Raw genomic sequence first — 20,383 nt, forward strand, 5'->3', positions numbered from 1 at the left:
TACAAAAATTTTGCTTTTAACTTGTATCCTTTTCAATTAAATAGTGAATAGAAAAAGAAAGAATTTCCAGTTTAATCACACTGAATCAAAGAGAAATGAAGCAGGGAGGAAAAAAGGAATGAATTGCTTTCTTATTGCTTCATTTGATGGGCTACTATAAAGATCTATGGGTAAAACCTTCAGAAAGAGTCCAGTACTATCTGTAAGCAAAAAAGTGATGTGAAGAGTAGAGAATGAAAAGTGAAATGACTCTGTAGTAATTATTTTCTGGAAATGTGTAATTGCAACAAACACATCTGTACTTTTCGTTTACACTGCTTTATAATTTACAAGGCTTCTTCATATAAATTATTTCACTTGGTCCTCCTAATACCTTTGAGGCAAAAAAAGACAAGTATTATTCCCATTTTATAAGTGAAAACCAAATTTAGAGGTTAAGAACCTTGCCAGAATAATTTTTTAAAGCTTATAGTAGAGGCTCTGGCTGTATTTCAAACTATCCACTATATCAAGCAGCTTTTCTGACAGGAAACACATTCATCACTACATTAAAAGGCAACATGGTGTTGTCCATATCTGTATGCTGCAGTGTTTTACTAAGCTTCCCCTATCGGAACACTCTTCAGGAGAACAAGCTCTTTATGCATATTTAATTTAGCCCTTTAAGTAGAATGCGTTAAGAGGCAATGGAATACTGAACTTGAAAATCAGAAGGCCTGGATTTAGATCCTTTGGCAATGAACAGCAATTGTGACCCAGAGGAAATCATTTAACATTAATACTTTGGGGTTGTGTAACAGTGACAACATTACTTACTTCAGAAAGTTCTAGTGAAATTTAAAAGAAACAACCTAAATAAAAGTGTTATTCATGCCTGGTATTATAATTTATTAAATAATAAAGAAAAACATTTTCTTTCAGTCTTTAGAGAATCTGGCAATATCAGTAAGACTAAAAATAATCTTCAAAAAAATTTATTTTCAGGTATTTATAGCAGTAAGTAGTGCATGATTCTGACAATTAATTAGAACCAGATTATTTTAACTCTCGATCAAATAATTACAAACAGTGAAAGCTTACTGGTAATACAATCAATGAAAAGAACAAAAAATCATTTGGTTGGATTATAATTGTCTGTCTGAATTATCTCATAAAAAGAACCCAATAATCTGTTAAAGATAACAATACAAAATTATTTGGCAAGTCAATAAACAGGCTGTATTCTAATTCAATTTCCTCTTACAAAACAGGAAACTACCTCGTCCTCTAAATGTCAACAATTAATTCTAAAAATTTTAAACAACTTATACCTACAAACTTTGTCCTTATTTATTAAAGCAGTAGCTTTCAAATTCTCTTCACCACCACCCAAGAGGAAAATACACATCAAAACCCAGTGCATGCACACGCACACACATTAAAAACCTCACATAATCTACTATGATTTGCTATGATAGCTCCTATTCTAGTCTACTTCATTTTCATTAAAAATACTGGCCACACTCTCTATAAATTGATACATAATCCAATTATGGGTTGCAAAAATCAGTCTGAAAAAACACTTTATTCAAATATTCCGACCATAGCAGAGAAAATTGGGTAATGTTAAAAGATCTGCTTAGAAATCTTTAGAAACCTAGTCAGGTCTAGAATCTAGGAATTTTGACTTGTGTTTCGTATCAAGGTCAAAACTCTTAAAAACATTCCATCCTTCAACCTACAAAAAGGTTTGTCAACTTTTCTGGTAACAAGACTTCTCAACCCCAAAGAGCATTGTCAGTATTTTACTCCTATAGACCAGGCTGTCTGGTATGGTAAACCAGTTTATGTCAGGACACTAAAGTAACTCATGAATATGATAGGGTACCCATGATGTCTCCTGCTGGAAGTTCTACCTATCACTTTCCTACTACTGAATGCCTTGTATTCATCTGTATAACCAAGCAGTGTAGTCACAGGAAAAAGAAATACTAATTTGTGGGTAGTACTATAATGCTTACCCTGGTGTCACTTTCTGTATATTCTAAGAAATCACTGTACAATGCAGAGGATACCATAAGTCCAGGATTTAGATTATTCTAGTGCATTGAGAAGAATGTAAGAACATATACCTTATCTACTCCCAAACACAGTACGTCTACTTTCACTTGCTATGTGATCAATGGACTGCTACAGTCCTTAAATGCTTTCCTAAATTCCTCTTCATTTTGTAAGAGAAAGAGGACTCCAGGGGAAAAGCTGTAGGGCTTGATCAAAACAGACAGCAATAAAGGCTGGCATTCAATCAGCACCAGTGCAGAAAGGGCTGGCAGCAGCAACAAAATTGAAGTACATTTTAAAAATGTCTACCAGATTAACTTCAACCTAGTAGCTCCAATCTTCAAGTTCATATGGTTCTTATCTAAAAGCCATTTGAAAATACACCTGCCCAAGTTTGGGAATATCAATAAAAATTCAAGATGTAAATACCCTCGATCAATAAATCTCATTGCTAGAAATTTATCCTATACATATATTTGCACTCTATAATTAATCTTACATATTTACTCAAGTACACAAAGATAAACATACACAGATGCTCAACTGTTTGTAAGCACATAAAAGTGAAAACAATTAAGATGTACATCAACAAAGGACTGGTTAGTAAAAACAAATACTGAACTATTTTAGTAACTTTATCCTTGACTTCTATCCCAAACAAAGAATTGCTGCTATATTAAAGATACATTACTCACAGCCTCTGAGTTATCAATAAATGGATCTGTCTCATCATAGCCAAAGCCTATATCAATTAAATCTTGAAGCCGATCCTTCCGATGTTTACGGGGTTTCCCACCCTGCAAAAAACAGATATGTCAGACTGATATCAGTATTCATGCTGTTTCCATAAATTTAAAAAAATAACTGTCGGAAGAATTCCAAATAATTTCTATAGATAATCCCCCTCTCCAAGAGGTTTAATTTAACCCCCCCACACACTCTGAATGTTAAATTGTGCTTAGGGACTTGCTCTCAAAGAGTAGAGTATGAAAGGGAAGGGAAAAAGTAACTTTATAATGAAAAACCTGGCCAACATGACCTTGGCAAGGTAATCAAGTGCAACAACATCATGTAAGTCATGTTGATAGCGATGTAACCTTGGTACGTTGCGATAAAAATGGCACCTTTGTGGTCTTCTCACAAAAGCCTACATGCCCAGGTAACCACGAGAAAATATCATACAAATTAGCCATAAAAAAATAAACAACAGGCAGGGGTGCCTGGGTGGCTCAGTGGGTTAAAGCCTCTGCCTTTGGCTCAGGTCGTGATCTCAGGGTCCTGGGATCGAGCCCCACACCGGGCTCTCTGCTCAGTGGGGAGCCTGCTTCCTCCTCTCTGCCTTTCTGCCTACTTGTGATCTCTGTTTGTCAAACAAATAAATAAAATCTTTAAAAAAAAAAAAAAAACAGGCAAACTAAACTGAGGGACATTGCACAAATAACTGACCAGTATTCCTCAAAGCTTATAAGGATAATTAAAAACAAGGAGAAAGCTGATTAACTGTCACAGTCTAGGTGAATCCAAGGAGACATAAAAACTGAATGTGAGGGCGCCTGGGTGGCTCAGTGGGTTAAGCCGCTGCCTTCGGCTCGGGTCATGATCTCAGGGCCCTGGGATCGAGTCCCGCATCGGGCTCTCTGCTCAGCAGGGAGCCTGCTTCCCTCTCTCTCTCTCTGTCTGCCTCTCCGACTACTTGTGATCTCTGTCTGTCAAATAAACAAATAAAATCTTTAAAAAAAAACAAAACAAACAAACAAAAAAAACAAAACTGAATGTGATACAGTATTCTGAAAGAGATTCAGTACCTAAAAAGGACATTAGGGGTAAACCAGTAAAATCTAAATAAAACATGGAGTTTAATTAATTGTAATATGACAATGTTGTTTTGTTAGCTGTAACAAATCTACTATACAAACCTAAGATATCATGGGAGAGAGTGGGTAAGAAATATATGGGAAGTCTCTGTATTATCTTTGTAACTCTTCTGTACAAACTACTCATAAATTTTTTTAAACTCCCAGAATTATACACATTAAACATAAAAGAAAATGAAACATGAGTACATGTATATACACGAGTATATATATACTCATGAAACATGAGTACATGGTATACGTGAATAAGATCTGAAATCTAGTTAACTGTATTGTGCCAATGTCAATTTCCTATTCTTGGTAACTACAGCTATGTAAGATATTGGGAGAAACTGGGTGACTGGTACAAGGGGACCTCTCTGTATCATATGTGCAACTTCACGTGAGTCTATAATCTCTTTATTTTTTTTTAATTTTTTATTTTTTATAAACATATATTTTTATCCCCAGGGGTACAGGTCTGTGTCTATAATCTCTTTAAATAAAAGTATGTTAGGGGCGCTCGGCTGGCTTAGTCAGTAGAACGTGTGACTTAATCTCACGGTCATGGGTTCCAGATCCATACTGAGTGTAGAGTACTTAAATAAATAAATGAAAACTAAAGAAATTTTTTTTTTTAAAAAGAAAAACAACAATTTAGGGTGCCTAGGTGGCTCGGTTGGTTACATGTCCAACTCCTGATCTTGGCTCAGGTGTTGATCTTACCATTGTGAGTTCACTCTCCACTGGGTTCCATGCTGGGCATGGAGCCTACTTAAAAAATAAATAAATAAGGGCGAATGGGTGGCTCAGTTGTTTAAAGTGTTTGACTCTTGCTTTTGGGTCAGGTCGTGATCTCACAGATCATGGAATTGAGCCCTGTGACAGGCTGCATGGTCGGTGGGGAGTGTGAGGATTCTCTCCCTCTGCGCTTGTCACCCCACTCTTTCTTTCTCTCTTTCTTTCTCTCTCTCTCAAATAAATAAGCAAACCTTTAAATAAATAAATATATAAAATAAAGTAAAACAACAACAAAACAAAAAGAACCTGTTACGGTACATCCCATTATTCATGTCCCACTTTTTTAAAAGATTTTATTTGAGAGATTGCAGGCAGGAGAGCACAAGCAGGGTGAGCAGCAAAGGGAGAGGGAGAAGCAGACTCCTGCTGAGTAGGGAGCCCCACATAGGACTTGATCCCAGGACCCTGGGATCACAACCTAAGCTGAAGGCAGACACTTAACCAACTGAACCACCCAGGCACCCCTATTCATGTCATAGTTTAGAATTCTTTACAATATTTACAAAGAACTCATTTTATCTTAGGTATGAATGTTACACGTAGGCTAAAAGTTATATATAAGCTTGTTATAAGTAGTTTAAGTGAGCAGGACTATTATTGTGGCACTACCAAAACAAGTGTTTAGTTCTATCTTTAAGACTTAATGTAGATATTCAAATATACTCACTTGAATTTAACTATACTCTCTAAGCATCTCCTCCCTAACACCCCTTGACCCCTGACTTTTTTTTTTTTTTTATTAGCACAGTAGTGGGCCACGGGGAAGAAGATGTTCAGAAAGAGAGAAAACAGTAGTAAGCTGTAAGGATTCTGTCTACCAACATATCACCATGGAACCAGAGTAAGTCCACCAGAAAGCATGGGATGAAAGATGTGAATCTCTGACTCAGTTTCAATTCTCAGTGTGTCTTTCTTCTAATGGTGAAAGATGGGTTAAGTTGTGTGCAACACGGCCCTTAAATAAAAAACTGCTCTGGGCACGTGGGTGGCTCAGTTGGTTAAGCGGCTGCCTTCAGCTCAGGTCATGATCCCAGGGTCCTGGGATCAAGCCCCACACTGGGCTCCCTGCTCAGAAGAGAGCGTTTTTCTCCCCCTCTCTCTGCCTGCCACTCTGCCTACTTGTGCTCTCTATCACTCTGTCAAATAAATAAATAAATAAATCTTTAAAAAAGAAAAAAAGAAAAAGAAAAAAAGAAAAAGAACTGCTCTATCTTCTTTCCATGAAAAGAAATAATCTGCTTCAGTGTTTGATGGAAAAAATGGTTATGCTGGACCTGCTGAGAGATGTCACCAACATGGTAACCATCCCTTTCTCAATAATTTGTAAAAATATTTCAGACTACATGTTACATTTGTGTTACATACAGATGTTAAAAAACCTAACCCCCATAAGCTATGACTTCATCATATTCTTTCTGGGGGACAAAACAACACTAGATCATTACCACCAAGAAAGTCATTATGGTGTGAGATAAAGTAGTGGGTTCCCATGTTTTTGATTTTACAAGTCAGGTACATTTCAAGAACAATTCTGAAGACAGACACAGGGTGACAACCCTTGTTTCATTTTGCTAAGCAAGGTCATTAAAGACATAAGCTCACAACAATAATCCTTCTTAAGAAATACTAGTTGGCAACCTTAAACATATAGACACATATGTAACATATATACATATACACACATATACACAGCATGTGTGTGCCTATACGCAACACACATAATAAATTTTTCTTATTTTTCCCATTTGCCAGGTCTGCAAACTGGAACCCTTACAACTAGGTTATAGAACTACCGTTAGAATCAGAAATCAAAAAAAAAACAAAACAAGAAACCTTCCAACAAAACCCAAAATCAGAAGTCAGGGGACAGAAAGGTATTTCTAGGATAGGAGTTACTCTGTTGAGAAAAGTCACATACAAGCAATTAAGTACATGAGGGACTGTTTCACCCAAAAAACAGAGAGTGAGCTCTAAAAAGAATACAAAAACCCTTGGGGCGCCTGGGTGGCTCAGTGGATTTAAGCCGCTGCCTTCGGCTCAGGTCATGATCTCAGAGTCCTGGATCGAGCCCCGCATCGGGCTCTCTGCTCAGCAGGGAGCCTGCTTCCTCCTCTCTCTGCCTGCCTCTCTGCCTACTTGTGATCTCTCTCTGTCAAATAAATAAATAAAATCTTTAAAAAAAAAAAAAAAAAAGAATACAAAAACCCAAAGATGCATAAAAACTAATACAAAAATATCTAAGCACATGAAAAAATACAAAAACAAATGAAGAATACTAGCTCTGCCACATAGTAAATATATTTAAAGTTATGGGAGTTAGCAACATGAAAAAAGCCACATGTGATAAACCCACAGCTAACATCATCCTCAACAGGAAGAACGGAGAGCTTTTCCCCTATAATCAGCAACAAGACAAGGAAATTCACACTCACCACTTTTATTCAACATAGTACTGGAAGTCCTAGCCACAGCAGTTAAGACAAGAAAAAGGAATAAAAGGCATCCAAACTGGTAAGGAAGATGTAAAATTTTCACTATTGTAGATGACATGATACTATATATAGAAAGCTCTGAAGAAAGGGCACCTAGGTGGCTCAGTAGGTTAAGCCTCTGCCTTCGGCTAGGGTCATAATCTCAGGGTCCTGGGGTCAGGCCCTACATCAGGCTCTCTGCTCAGAGGGGAGCCTGCTTCTCTGTCAAATAAATAAATAAAATCTTAAAAAAAAAAAAAAAAAAGAAAACCCTGAAGACTACCAAAAAACTATTAGAACTGATAAACAAATTCAGTCAGATCTCAGGAAATAAAATCAATTTACAGAAATCTACTGCATTTCCTTTTTTTGTTTCTTTTTTAAAAAAGATTTATTTATTTATTTGTGATAGAGAGAGAGTGAGGAAAAGGGCACACATGGGGGGAGGGGCAGAGGGAGAGAATCTTCAAGCAGACTCCCCACTGAGCAAAGAGTCTGACAGGGGGCTTGATTTCGTGACCCATGAAATCCACTGGAGCTGAAACCAAGAGTTGGACACTAAACCAAGTAAGCCACCCAGGCACCCCAATTCATTGCATTTCTATACACTAGAAATGAAGCAGTATGAAGAGAAATTAAGAGAACAGTCTCATTTGCAATTGCACCAATAATAATAAAATACCAGGGAATAAACTTAACCAAGGAAGTGAAAGACCTGTACTCTGAAAACTATGAAACACTGATGAAAGAAATTGAAGATGATACAAATGGAAAGATAAACAATGGACTGGAAGAACAAATACTGTTAGAAGATCTATACTACCCAAAACAATCTACAGATTTAATGTAAACCCTACCAAAACACCAACAGCATTTTTCACAGAACTAGAAAAAATAATTCTAAAATTTGTATGGAAGCCCAAAAAGACCCCAAAGCAAACTTGAAAAAGAAAAACAAAGCTGGTGGTATCACAGTCCCAGATCTCAAGTTATATTACAAAGCTGTGTACTGCTAGTGATCAAGACAGTATGGTATTGGCACAAAAACATACATATAGATCAATGGAACAGGATAGAAATCTCAGGAAAAAACCCCATTGTTATAAGGTCAATCGTCAACAAAGGAGGCAAGAATATACAGTGGGAAACAATCTCTTCAACAAACAGTGCTGGGAAAACTCGACAGCAATATGCTAAAGAATGAAACTGGACCAATTTCTTATACCACACACAAACACTCAAAATGGATTAGACAGTGTTGAGATGTAAAACCATAAACATCTTAGAAGAGAGCACAGGCAATAATCTCTCTGACATCAGCCACTGCAGCATTTTTCTAGATGTGTCCCCTGAGGCAAGAAAAACAAAAGCAAAAACAAACTATCGGGATTACAACCAAATGGAAAGCTTCTGCAAGACCAAGGAAACAACCAACAAAACCAAAAGAAAACCTACTGAGTGGGAGAAGATATTTGCAATGACATACCCAATAAGGGGTTACTATCCAAAATGTATGAAGAACTCATATACCCTGACACCAAAAAAACAAATAATCCAATTTAAAAATGGGCATAAGAAAAAAAAAAAGGGCATAAGACCTGAACAGACATTTCTCCAATGAAGACATAGGGATGGCCAACAGACATGTGAAAAGATGCTCAACATCATGTATCTTCAGGGAAATGCAAATCAAAACCACAATGACGTATATCTCACACCCGTCAGAATGGCTAAAATAAAAAACATGAGAAACAACAAGTGTTGACAAGGGTGTGGAGAAAAAGGAACCCTTGTGCGCTGCTGGTGGGAATGTAAACTGCTACAGCCGCTCTGGAAAACAGTATGGAAGTTCCTCAAAATATTAATAATAGGATTACCATTTGATGCAGTAATTCCACTACTGGGTATTTACCCGAAGAACATGAAAACTGTAATTCAAAAAGATATATGCACCCCTATGTTTGATGCAGCATTATTTATAATAGCCAAATTATGGAAGCAGCCCAAGAGTCCATCAGTAGATGAATGGATAAAGAAGATGTAGGGTATACGTACGTGTGTGTACACACACACACACACACACACACACACAGAGGGATATTATTCACCCATAAAAAAGCATGAAATCTTGCCATTTGTAACAACATGGATGGATCTAGAGAGCAAAATGTTAAGTGAAATAAGTCAGAGAAAGACAAAAACCATAAGATTTCACATGTATGTGAATTTAAGAAACAACAGAAATGAACAAAGGGGTAAAAAAAAAAAAAAGAGAGACAAACCAAAAAACAGACTTTTAACTATAGAAAACAAACAGATGGTTACCAGAGGAGAGTTGGGAGGGGTGTGAAATAGGTGAAGGGGGTTAAGAGTATACTTATCTTGATGAGCACTGAACAGTAAACAGAATTATTGAATCATTATATTGTATACCTGAAACTAATGTAACATTATATAGTTAACTATACTGGAATTAAAATTTAAAAATTAAATTAAAAATAAATTATGGGAGTTAAAATCATTATACCAAGAATATAAGAATAAACACAGATGCACAACAATGTTCAGAAACTTACCCTAGTATGTAAGAATTTAACATGAGAAAGGCAACATTACAACTCAGTGCAGAGTAATTAATAGATCAAATAAATGGAATTAAAGATATTTATATCATCTAACAAATTATAAACTTTTAAAATTCTGGTAAAATGGAGAAGAAATAGGGCTGCTCAAGTACTGCTAGTAACATTATACCAGAAACTCTTCTGGAAAGCAATCTGAAAGAATCTGCCAAGAATTCTGCCATACTCTCACATGTTCTTCTTTTGCTTCTTTATTTTCCAAACTTCCTATGAAGTACTAATGTCATAATGGAAATATACTAAAATAATTTTTAAAACCTTTTACCTTATTTGACCTGATTAATTCTATGTAAGCTTATTTTGAACCACTACTTAGATCCAAGAATATTTGTTAAGAACTTATGCTACAGAAAGTCGTATGTTGGGGTGCCTGGCTAGCTTAGCCAGAAGAGTATATGGCTCTTGATCTTGGGGCCACGAGTTCGAGCATCACGCTGAGTGTAGAGATTACTTAAATAACTAAAATTAAAAGAAAAAAAGTAATATATTAAATATCAGAAAGTATTTAAATTTAAGATAAAAAGATGTAGGGAAGCAAACTGTAAGAGACTCTTAACGACAGAGAAACTGCAGGTTGATGGAGGGAGGTGGGTAGGGAGTGGGCTAAAGGGTGATGGGCATTAAGGAGGGAACTGGTGATGAGCACTGGGTATTGTATGTAAATGATGAATTACTACATTCTACTGCTGAAATCAATATTACTCTGTATGTTAACTAATGAGAATTCAAATTTGAAAAATAAAAATAAAATATAATATATCGATAGAAAAAAGAATTGAAATTTAAGTATGAAATTCCCATCCTGAAGAAACTTAAAATAAGACAACCTACTCAACAAATTAACTAAGTGCCTACCAAGTGCCACTCTTCATGGATTTTATATTATTGCAGACAGGAGAAAGATTAAACAAATAATTACAGTAATGATAAATAGTAGAAAGGAAAATATAGCTAGTACTAGATCTTTTTAACAGAAGACTTAACCAAGGCTTTCCTGAGATGCTGATGCCCAGATAAAGATGAACGGAAGTAATCACTTGAGGAAGCCACTGAAAGGATTAGAACAGCGAAGTAACCTGACAAGGTCTGTGCTTGACAAAATGAATTCCGCTGTTGTGGTGGGGAATGAACACAGACAGGAAGGAAATCAGTAAGGCAGGGAAAAGATTCAAGAGATTTGCAAGAAAGTCCTAAGTTACAGGGGGATTAAAAGTATACTTAAGTACCAGTGATGACGATGATGATGATGCTGCCAGCTACTACTCACCAAGTGCTAACTTTGCATTAGCACCTATTTTTTTTTAAGATTTTATTTATTTATTTGAGAGAGGGAGAGAGAGAGAGAGAGAGAAAGAGAAAGAAAGAATGCAGGGAGAGGGAGAAGGAGGCTCCCTGCTGAGCCAGGAGCCCAACCGGGGCTTGATCCCAGGACTCTGTGATCATGATCTGAGCTGAAGGCAAATGCTTAACCAACTGAGCCACCTACGCGCCCCGCATTAGCACCTATTCTAAGTGTAACTACCTATTATTTTATATTTGGCAAATGGGAAAAGCTAAAGCGTGGAAAGGGCAAATAACCTAAGACCATAGGGACAGTAACTGAGCCAATCTTCAAGCTCATGACTATCTGACTTCAAAGTGTCATTCTATTAAAAGTTCTACAAAAGAAGGGTATTTGGGTGGTTCTGTCGGCTGAGTGTCAGACTCTTGATGTTGACTCAAGTCATGATCTCAGGGTGGTGGGATCGAGCACCAAGCAGGGAGCTCTGCAGTCAATGAGGAGTCTGCTTGAGATTCTCCCTGTGTTCCTCACCCCCACTCGCACTTGTTCTCTCTAAATCAATCTTTTTTTTTTTTTTTTTTTTAAGTTCTATAAGAGAAGTTATAGCACCTCTGGGGTCATTTTCCCACTTGGAGACACCTGAACTCAATACCAAAAACTGAAACTGGTGTCCCCACTATCAGTCACCTCCAAATTAGCTTCTCCCACTTGACATTCCGACTTTATTCATCCTATTTTTCTGCCTTACAACTCCACTATTCGCTAAAATTTAAAAAGACTGATGATACCAAATGTTAACAAGGATGTGGAGCTAATAAGCTCTCCTAGATGGCTGGTGCAAAATGGAAATAGCCATTCTGGAAAACAGTTTGGCAGTTTCTTAAAAGTTAAACATACACTTCCCATATGACCTAACAATTCCACTCTTATTATTTAGTCAAGAAAAATGACAACATATGTTCACACAAAGACCTGTATGCTTATGTTCAGAGCACCTTTATTCATAGCACCCAAGAACTAGAAACACCCAATATCCATCATCCAGTGAACAGATAAACTGTGCCACATCCATTTAAAAGGATTACTACGCAGCAATACAAGGGAAGGAACTGCTGGTAACATGCAACACAAGGCTGAATTCATGCTAAGTGTAAGGGGCCAGGCACAAAAGACTTTAAGATTCACATTTTTAGAAAACTCTGGCAACAGCAAAATGAAAACAAAAACCTATACAGACACAAAGGAGATCTAAAATTGCCAGGGACCAGGGGTAAAGGGAGAGAACTATTTGTAGAGAGGCAAAAGGGAACTTTATGGGAAGATGAAATCGTACTACATGTTTCTAGTCGTGGTTATACGACTGTCATTTGTCAAAATCCATAAAACTGTACAATTAAAATGAATTAATTGTATGTACTTAAATTACCTTCCATAGTTCTGATTTTTAGAACCCCTCAAAATGATTTCTACTTCAACTCTCTCCCCACAAACCTTTGTTCACGTAAACATTCACATCTAAAACTTCCTTTCCATTCCATCTGTCATTGCTATGTCAGCCATTGTTTTTCACTTAAATGCAATGAATGCCTTAATCAGCCTCTCTTCCTTCATTTATCCTAACTTATCCTGCATAATATAATCATAAAATACCAGTTCCTATCATTCCCCTGCTCAAAATGCTTCAGAAGCATCTCAACTAGAAAATAAATCCAAAACACTTAATATGGCATTAATTAAATGCCTTCTACATATTGATTTAAACTACCTTTCCAACTTTTTCTTACAATTTTCCAACTTGAACACTTTGATCCATTCAATCTCTCCGTCCATTCTCCTCCTAAACACACTTAGGCTTATCTTTCCTCTGCCTTCCCCTTACTGTGAATAATTTCTTACTCCTCTTTGAATTCTCCCACCTTTCCTAGCTAGCAAGTTTTAAACCTTTTCTCCTTGATGCTTTCTACTTAAAATCAAAATGATCTTTTTCTGCTCTCCTAACATATTTTTTTTTCTAGGCATAACTAGCTGCCTGTAAGACTTACCTAGGGAAAACTAAAATGCAAACAGGTTCTCTCGGAATGGGCACAATCACACATACGCAGAAGTACAAATAACTTAATGCAAAACTAAAGAGATTCAGGAACATTTAAGTCTAGTCAAGGTGATCAGCAGTTACCACTGGAAAGTGTAGCTGCTATTAACAGTTATGAGTCCATAATCTAGTACATGCAATGAAATGGCTAATTAAGTAAATGTGAATCAATGATAGTAAACAAAATGGCTAAAGCTTCACTTAATAGTAACAGTATTACTCTCAATAATAATTCTTTCAAAAAAGGATCTTACAGGTCTAAGATCTTTACCAAGCATCCTATCAATTATAGCATCATAACAATAATGAAGGTATAAATTACATATACTATGACACATGCATTCAACGTGAATAGCGATTTAAAAATAAGGCGGAAGAGGAATATTCAATAATACAGAAGGCAACAAAAGCATATGTACATACCAAATGCTATGTACAGTTAGCCTAGACACAGAAAAGGTAATATTCAATAAGCATTTGACAGTGTTCAACTTAACTGGTTAATTGTGGAGATGATATTAAAATAGTAAGATCTTGCTTTTTTAATTCTCATACAAACAGAAGGATCTCATTTATGAGAAACACAACATAGCAATATGTGCCTATAGATGTATATAAAATGCTCAATGAATTCTAACAAGCAGATCACCATGGTTATTACCAATAGGGAAGGGGATACAATTGGAGGCAGTGGTAAAGGAAGATTTTGTCTTAATATGTATTATTTGGATTTTTTTCCCCGTTGGTTCAGGAACTGGAAACCTCCTAAACAAACTGTAAAAGAGCTGTAACACTTTGAATTCATTTTAAATAACAGGAATGTATCCATGTATTACTGGGATGTTTAAAAATAATTTTTTTAAGTTCAAGAGAGCACAGCTGTAAGCATACAATCATTTTTTTTTTAAAGATTTTATTTATTTGAAAGACAGAGATCACAAGTAGGCAGAGAGACAGGCAGAGGGAGAGGAAGGGAAGCAGGCTCCCCGCTGAGCAGAGAGCCCGATGAAGGACTTGATCCCAGGACCCTGGGATCATGACCCAAGCCGAAGGCAGAGGCTTTAACCCACTGAGCCACCCAGGCGCCCCAGCATACAATCATTTTTAAAAACCCTGAAAGGATATACATCCAACCATTAACAGTGGTTAACGGCCGGCAGTGGGATTACAGATTAGGTGATTTTTATTTCCTTCCATTTATCTGTATTTATATATTCTTTTATATTGAACAAAATCTTTGAAATATGTAAATCCTTACATAAATCTATCTCTAGGAAAATAAACTCCAACAGTGATTATTATCTCCGAGGACAGAACTGGTTAGCTGGGAGTTGGGAACAGGAGGGAGATTTACTTCACATCATATTCCCTCTGTACCTTTTGAGTTGTTGTTAAGTACATGTATCACCTATTCAAGGGTTTTATTTTCTTAGGTCTGGATCACCAAATGTTCAATACCATTCGGGTTTTTACTCCCAAATAGGTTCCGCTTCCTAGACCCATGTTGGGGATTTACTAGTCCCTACTCCAAATTAGGTTCTGCTTCCTAGTCCAATGGTGGGGGAAAAAGGTTTGGACAAGCTGTACTTGACACACTCATTCCTGAGTAGCTCATTCTTAATTTCCTCCACAAGAGCCAGGGTTAAATAGCCTTTCCTCTACCTATCAATGGCTTTCTGCCAAAGCATTTACTGTCAGGCACATTACAGTCCCTTCCTTCATCACAGAGGCCAGCAGAGTAGAGTTTTCTGGCCTCAATTTACTTCTCCTCATCTCCTGGCCATCTTGAAAACACTTCTGCCTTGGCTTGCTCTTTTTGCCGCACCTCCTCTTTTCTATTCTCCACCCTCTAGCTCCCCAATTATGCTCAAGTCCAGTGATATGCAAATGGTATGAACTGGAACCAGACGCTGGAGAGTTGCCCAAAAGACTATTCACAAATATTAAAATTTCACCTAAAGGAACTCAAGATGGACTGGCAAAGGATCGTATTATAGTGTCCTCCCCACTAGGCCTGTTTTGGACTGGTCTCTTTTCCAGCAGCCTTAGCAAGGAGACTGCCTGCAGGAGAATCACAGTCTTACTTGATAAATTCCCTGGACCAATGCAGTTGTTGATGTTCCACAGTTTACATGATAAATGCCTCTGATAAAAACACAAAGCTTATTTTCCAAATTAAAAAAGAAAACCTTGAGTTTTGCTACACCTAAAACAACCCCCTTTAAATCTATTCCCCTAGGGTACTGGTTTACTATGACTCAAAAGAAAATGACTTACTGACTCATTAGTACCTGTTTAACCTGATAATCAGTGTTTCAAGCCAATGCTGCCTGATTGCACTATAACACTAAGCTGGAAAACAAACAAGGGGCACCTTAGTGGTTCAATCAGTTGGACATCCGACTCTTGATTTAGGCTCAGATCATGATTTCATGGGTTGTTAGACTGAGCCCCCATCGCCCCATGCTCATTGGAGTCCACTTGAATATTCTTTCCTTTTCCCCACCCACTGCTCTCTCTCTCTCTAAAATAAATAAATAATCTAGAAAGGAAGAAAAGAGAGAAGGAGAGAAAGAAAAACAAGATGTTCCTAGTATAGGACACCCCCTCCCCCAGCAGATGCCTCCAGGTAATAAGAAACCTAACGAATAAGCAATGTTCATTGATCACCTATGGAAGACAGGGGAAACATGATACTGAATGCTAAGACTCCAGTCCTATAACTGAGAAGAAAACATCTCCTGGTCATCAAGATTCCTTATTTGTCCCAGCCCAGTGACAACCTTATCCTCCACTTCCGTTGATTTCCTTAACCTACCGATGGAAAAGAGGACAAATTTAAGTCAGTGAAAAGAGCGCCAAGAGCTGACTTAACAGCACAGATAAAGAATAAACAGATTTCTTTAATCACCCGTTAGGATATAGGGCCTTCCTTCCAAATACTCTAAAACTGCTGATTCTCGATTGTTCCTAATGGATTTAAGGAAGTTGAAGAGAATTTGTTCAACTTAAAGAGGGCAAGGAACTGAAAGGGCATGTCATGGCAAGCGATTACAACTGATAACTGCAAAAGAGAAAGCTATTACTTAAGAATTTTCCCCTGTACTGTATTTAAGAACCCCCTAACCTCAGTTTGTTTGAAAAGGTCATGATGTTTTTGCTGAATGTATAGTATCACTCTATATATAGTAATGTAGTTGCCCTATAAAAGCTAAGTACACTGGTACTTGTGCTTCATTAAGTAGAATTTACTTTGTGGGGGTGTTAACAACTATTTATCCAACCTGTTTTACTCGAAGTCCTACCATGTTGATCTTTATGGACCAGACCTAACGTAAGGCCAAAACATACAGAGGAAAACCAGCCAAGGAAGTTCCCAAGGAAGCACTAACCCCTCACCAACTGTAGATGATCATCTAATATGAATAACCAGAGAATTCTTAAACCTCCCAGGAAGATCGCATAAATGTTTTCTCACATCCACTTGTGTCAGTCTCATATTTGAGGACACTTTTTAAACAACCCAGAATTATTTCAAGTGTAAAAGCATATTTCCTTTCCACTCAATTGAGAAGTATTTACTTTGAAGAAGTCACTCATTGGAAATTATCAGTTATTCCAAATATTGCTATTTTCTTATTGCAATATTATTTACAATGACCAAATTATGGAAGAAACCCAAGTGTCCATCAGTAGATGAATGAATAAAGATGATGTGGTGTATGTAACACACACACACACACACACACACACACACACACACACACACACAGAGGAATATTACTTAGCCATAAAAAAAGAATGAAATTTTGCCATTTGGGACAACATGGATGGATCTAGAGGACATAAAGTCAGTTAGAGAAAGACAAATACTGTATGATTTCACTCATATGTGGAATTTAAGAAACAAAAGAAATGAACAAAGGAAAAAAGAGGCAAACCAAGAGATTCTTAACCATAATGGAACAAACTAATGATTACCAGAGCAGAGGTGGGGGTGGAGGGAAGATGGGTGAAACAGGTGAAGGGCATTAAGAGCATACTTATCAAAATGAGCACCTAGTAAAGTACAGAATTGTTGAATCACTTTTTGTGCATCTGAAACTAACATAACACTGTCTGTAAATTATACTGGAAATAAAATCAAATTTAAAAATATTTCCATTCTTTAAAACATTATCAGGACAAAATCAATTTTAAAAGCCGAAAAACAAGAAAATCGACGTTTTATAAATATACTTTGTTTCTGATTTAAAACAGTAATAACTCCATTTGAACTGCTTTATTTAGAAGACTGCTCAGAATTACTTTATACCATCAAATATACCTTTTACCCTCTCTTTTAAAATAAATATGAAGCTATTAGGGCTCTAAGAGTTTAAAATCACATAGAATTAAGCATTAAATGTGGTATTCAAAGTCTATATGGTAAAGTAAGTGAATTTTAAAGTCATAATATGATTTCAGAAATGCTAATAAATGCTTGGCAGAACACATGTCTTCCGATACCATAGGTCATTCAGATTCAAACACTCTTAGCTGAGCCACTGCTAGGCACCAGATACTACGCTAAGCACTTTCATTGAGATTACTGAATTTAAATCCAATTCCAGAATAGCATGAGGTTTCAAGATGGCTGGGCAACAGTGAGAAAAATCAGTAAAAAAAAAAATCTTCCACCCACCACAGGTTACCCTATGCCCTAGAAGGCTGAGAACAAGTGCGAACAGCTTTTGTTACACAGAGCTATGGTATATACGGCCTCAGAAAAAGGGTACACAACCTAGAAATCACCTAAAAACTGAGCTGAAAATTCAGGCTATCCAGGAAAGTAGAATATTTAGCCTAAACATTTGGAGCCTTAAAATTGCCAATGAGGAAAAGAACACAAGCTTCTACAAACTGTATCCTGCTTCCTTTCTACAGTAACCAACAAGAACAATTTGGAGCCTATGGAGAAGTGTCCAAAGTTGGACTTAGTTCTGTAATAAGATTTATGTACCCAAACCAATTTAGTATGCTCCAGGTAAAATTAAGTACCAAATAGTTACATTGCTCTTTTCCCAAGAAAAAATGTAGCAACTGATGGTGAACATGCACTGTCACATTACCTGAACAGTAACATAAGAGGAAACAGGCACAGGCAATAAAAACAGGACAGGATAGAGGGGAGAAAAAAACAAAAACAAAAACAAAAAAACCCCATTCGATACAGGGTGCTATTTTTAATAATTTCTATAACTGCATTTCAACTACCAGGACTGTCTCAATCCTTCTCCCCCATGCAATTGCTGCAAGAGAAAGGACATGTCCTAAGCTCCACAGTTCTCCTTCCTTCTCCGCAAGTGGAGGCTGTTCCACTTCACACACCTCCTCTCCAGCACAAGCAATGGCTACACATACTCGAGACCACAAGAAGCCCATAAACTGGCCTCCCAGCCCTCTAACAAACCACTCAATTCATTGCTAACATCACTTATAGACCCAGGCTCCCCTCACTGCACCTTATCTGTCCCCGTATCTGGAAACCCCCAATGGAGTTTAACTTGCTCAGTTCTCTGAAACTTCCTGCAAATGCATTCTTCTCCACATTGGAAATGGCATGCCCTCCCACTTGTACCAACCACCCTGCTCACAGAAGAGAACGGCACAGGGAGGAGTCAAGATGGCGGAGAAGTAGCAGGCTGAGACTACATCAGGTAGCAGGAGATCAGCTAGATAGTTTATCAAACCATCGCAAACACCTACAAATTCAACGGGAGATCAAAGAGAAGAAGAACAGCAATTCTAGAAACAGAAAATTGACCACTTTCTGAAAGGTAGGACTGGCGGAGAAGTGAATCCAAAGCGAGGGGAAGATAGACCACAGGGGGAAGGGCCGGCTCCCAAAAAACGGCAGAGCAACGGAGCACAAAATCCAGACTTTCAAAAGTCTGCTCCACTGAGGGACATCGCTCAAGAGGCTAAACAGAGGTGAAGCCCACGTGGGGCGAGCGTGGCCCTAGGTCCCGCAGGGTCACAGAAAGATTGGGGGTGTCTGAGTGTCGCAGGGGTCGCAAGTATTAGAGTGGGGAAGCCGGCTACAGAAACAGAGCCGAGGAGTGAGCTCTCAGCTCGGGGTTACCTTGAACCGGTCGCAGGCTGGGTGAGCTCAGAGTGCGGCCAGAAGCCAGGGAGATGGGAGTGATTGGGCTCTTTTCTCTGAGGGTGCACTGAGGAGTGGGGACCCGAGCTCTCGGCCCCTCTAGGCCAGAGAATGGGAAGCCGCCATTTTCATTCCCGTCCTCCTGAACTCTACAGAAAGCGTTCAGGGAACAAAAGCTCCCGAAAGCGAACGCGAGCAGATTACTTAGCCAGGCCCCTGGTAAGGGCGGTGCAATTCCGCCTGGCGCAAAGACACTTGAGAATCACTACAACAGGTCCCTCCCCCAGAAGATCAACAAGAAATCCACCCAAGACAAAGTTCACCTACCAAGGAGAGCAGCAGAATTCCAATGGAGGAGAAAGCAAAGCACAGAACTCATGGCTTTCTCCCCATGATTCTTTAGTCTTGTGGTTAATTTAATTATTTTAATTTTTCTCTGCTTAATTTTTTTTAACTTATACCCTTTTCTTTTTTAACGTTTTTAAACTAATTTATCGAATATATATATATTTTTCTTTATCTGTTTCCTTTTTAAAATTTTTTTTTTCTCCCCCTGAACTTCTTTTTATCCCCTTTCTCCCTCCCACGATTTGGGGTCTCTCCTGATTTGGTTAAAGCGCATTTTCCTGGGGTCTTTGCCATCCTTTCAGTATTTTATTTGCACCGTCATATATTCTTATCTGGACAAAATGACGAGGCAGAAAAACTCACCACAAAAAAAAATAACAAGAGGCAGTACCAAAGGCTAGGGACCTAATCAATACAGACATTGGTAATATGTCAGATATGGAGTTCAGAATGATGATTCTCAAGGTTCTAGCAGGGCTTGAAAAAGGCATGGAAGATATTAGAGAAACCCTCTCTAGAGAGATAAAAGCCCTTTCTGGAGAAATAAAAGAACTAAAATCTAACCAAGTTGAAACAAGAAAGTTATTAATGAGGTGCAATAAAATATGGAGGCTCTTACTGCTAGGATAAATGAGGCAGAAGAAAGAATTAGTGATATAGAAGACCAAATGACAGAGAATAAAGAAGCTGAGCAAAAGAGGGACAAACA

The 20,383-nt window shown here is 37.7% G+C and overlaps 1 protein-coding gene and 1 non-coding gene across 5 annotated transcripts in view; both read right to left on the minus strand.

The window, feature by feature from the left end:
- Nucleotides 1–20,383, minus strand: part of UBN2 (ubinuclein 2) — an 80,171-nt gene that overhangs the window by 43,216 nt on the left and 16,572 nt on the right. For all 4 annotated transcript variants that reach the window (XM_032304226.1, XM_032304227.1, XM_032304225.1 and 1 more), the window contains exon 3: nt 2,736–2,837. In XM_032304226.1, the coding sequence (XP_032160117.1) occupies nt 2,736–2,837 (102 nt within the window). The remainder of the gene's footprint in view (nt 1–2,735; nt 2,838–20,383) is intronic.
- On the minus strand, nt 13,923–13,977 carry LOC116569760. The gene has a single exon (XR_004277184.1). It is a non-coding gene; the product is annotated as a U7 small nuclear RNA (small nuclear RNA).

This window comes from Mustela erminea, chromosome 11 (assembly GCF_009829155.1).
Source record: "Mustela erminea isolate mMusErm1 chromosome 11, mMusErm1.Pri, whole genome shotgun sequence".
NCBI classification, from domain to species: domain Eukaryota; kingdom Metazoa; phylum Chordata; class Mammalia; order Carnivora; family Mustelidae; genus Mustela; species Mustela erminea.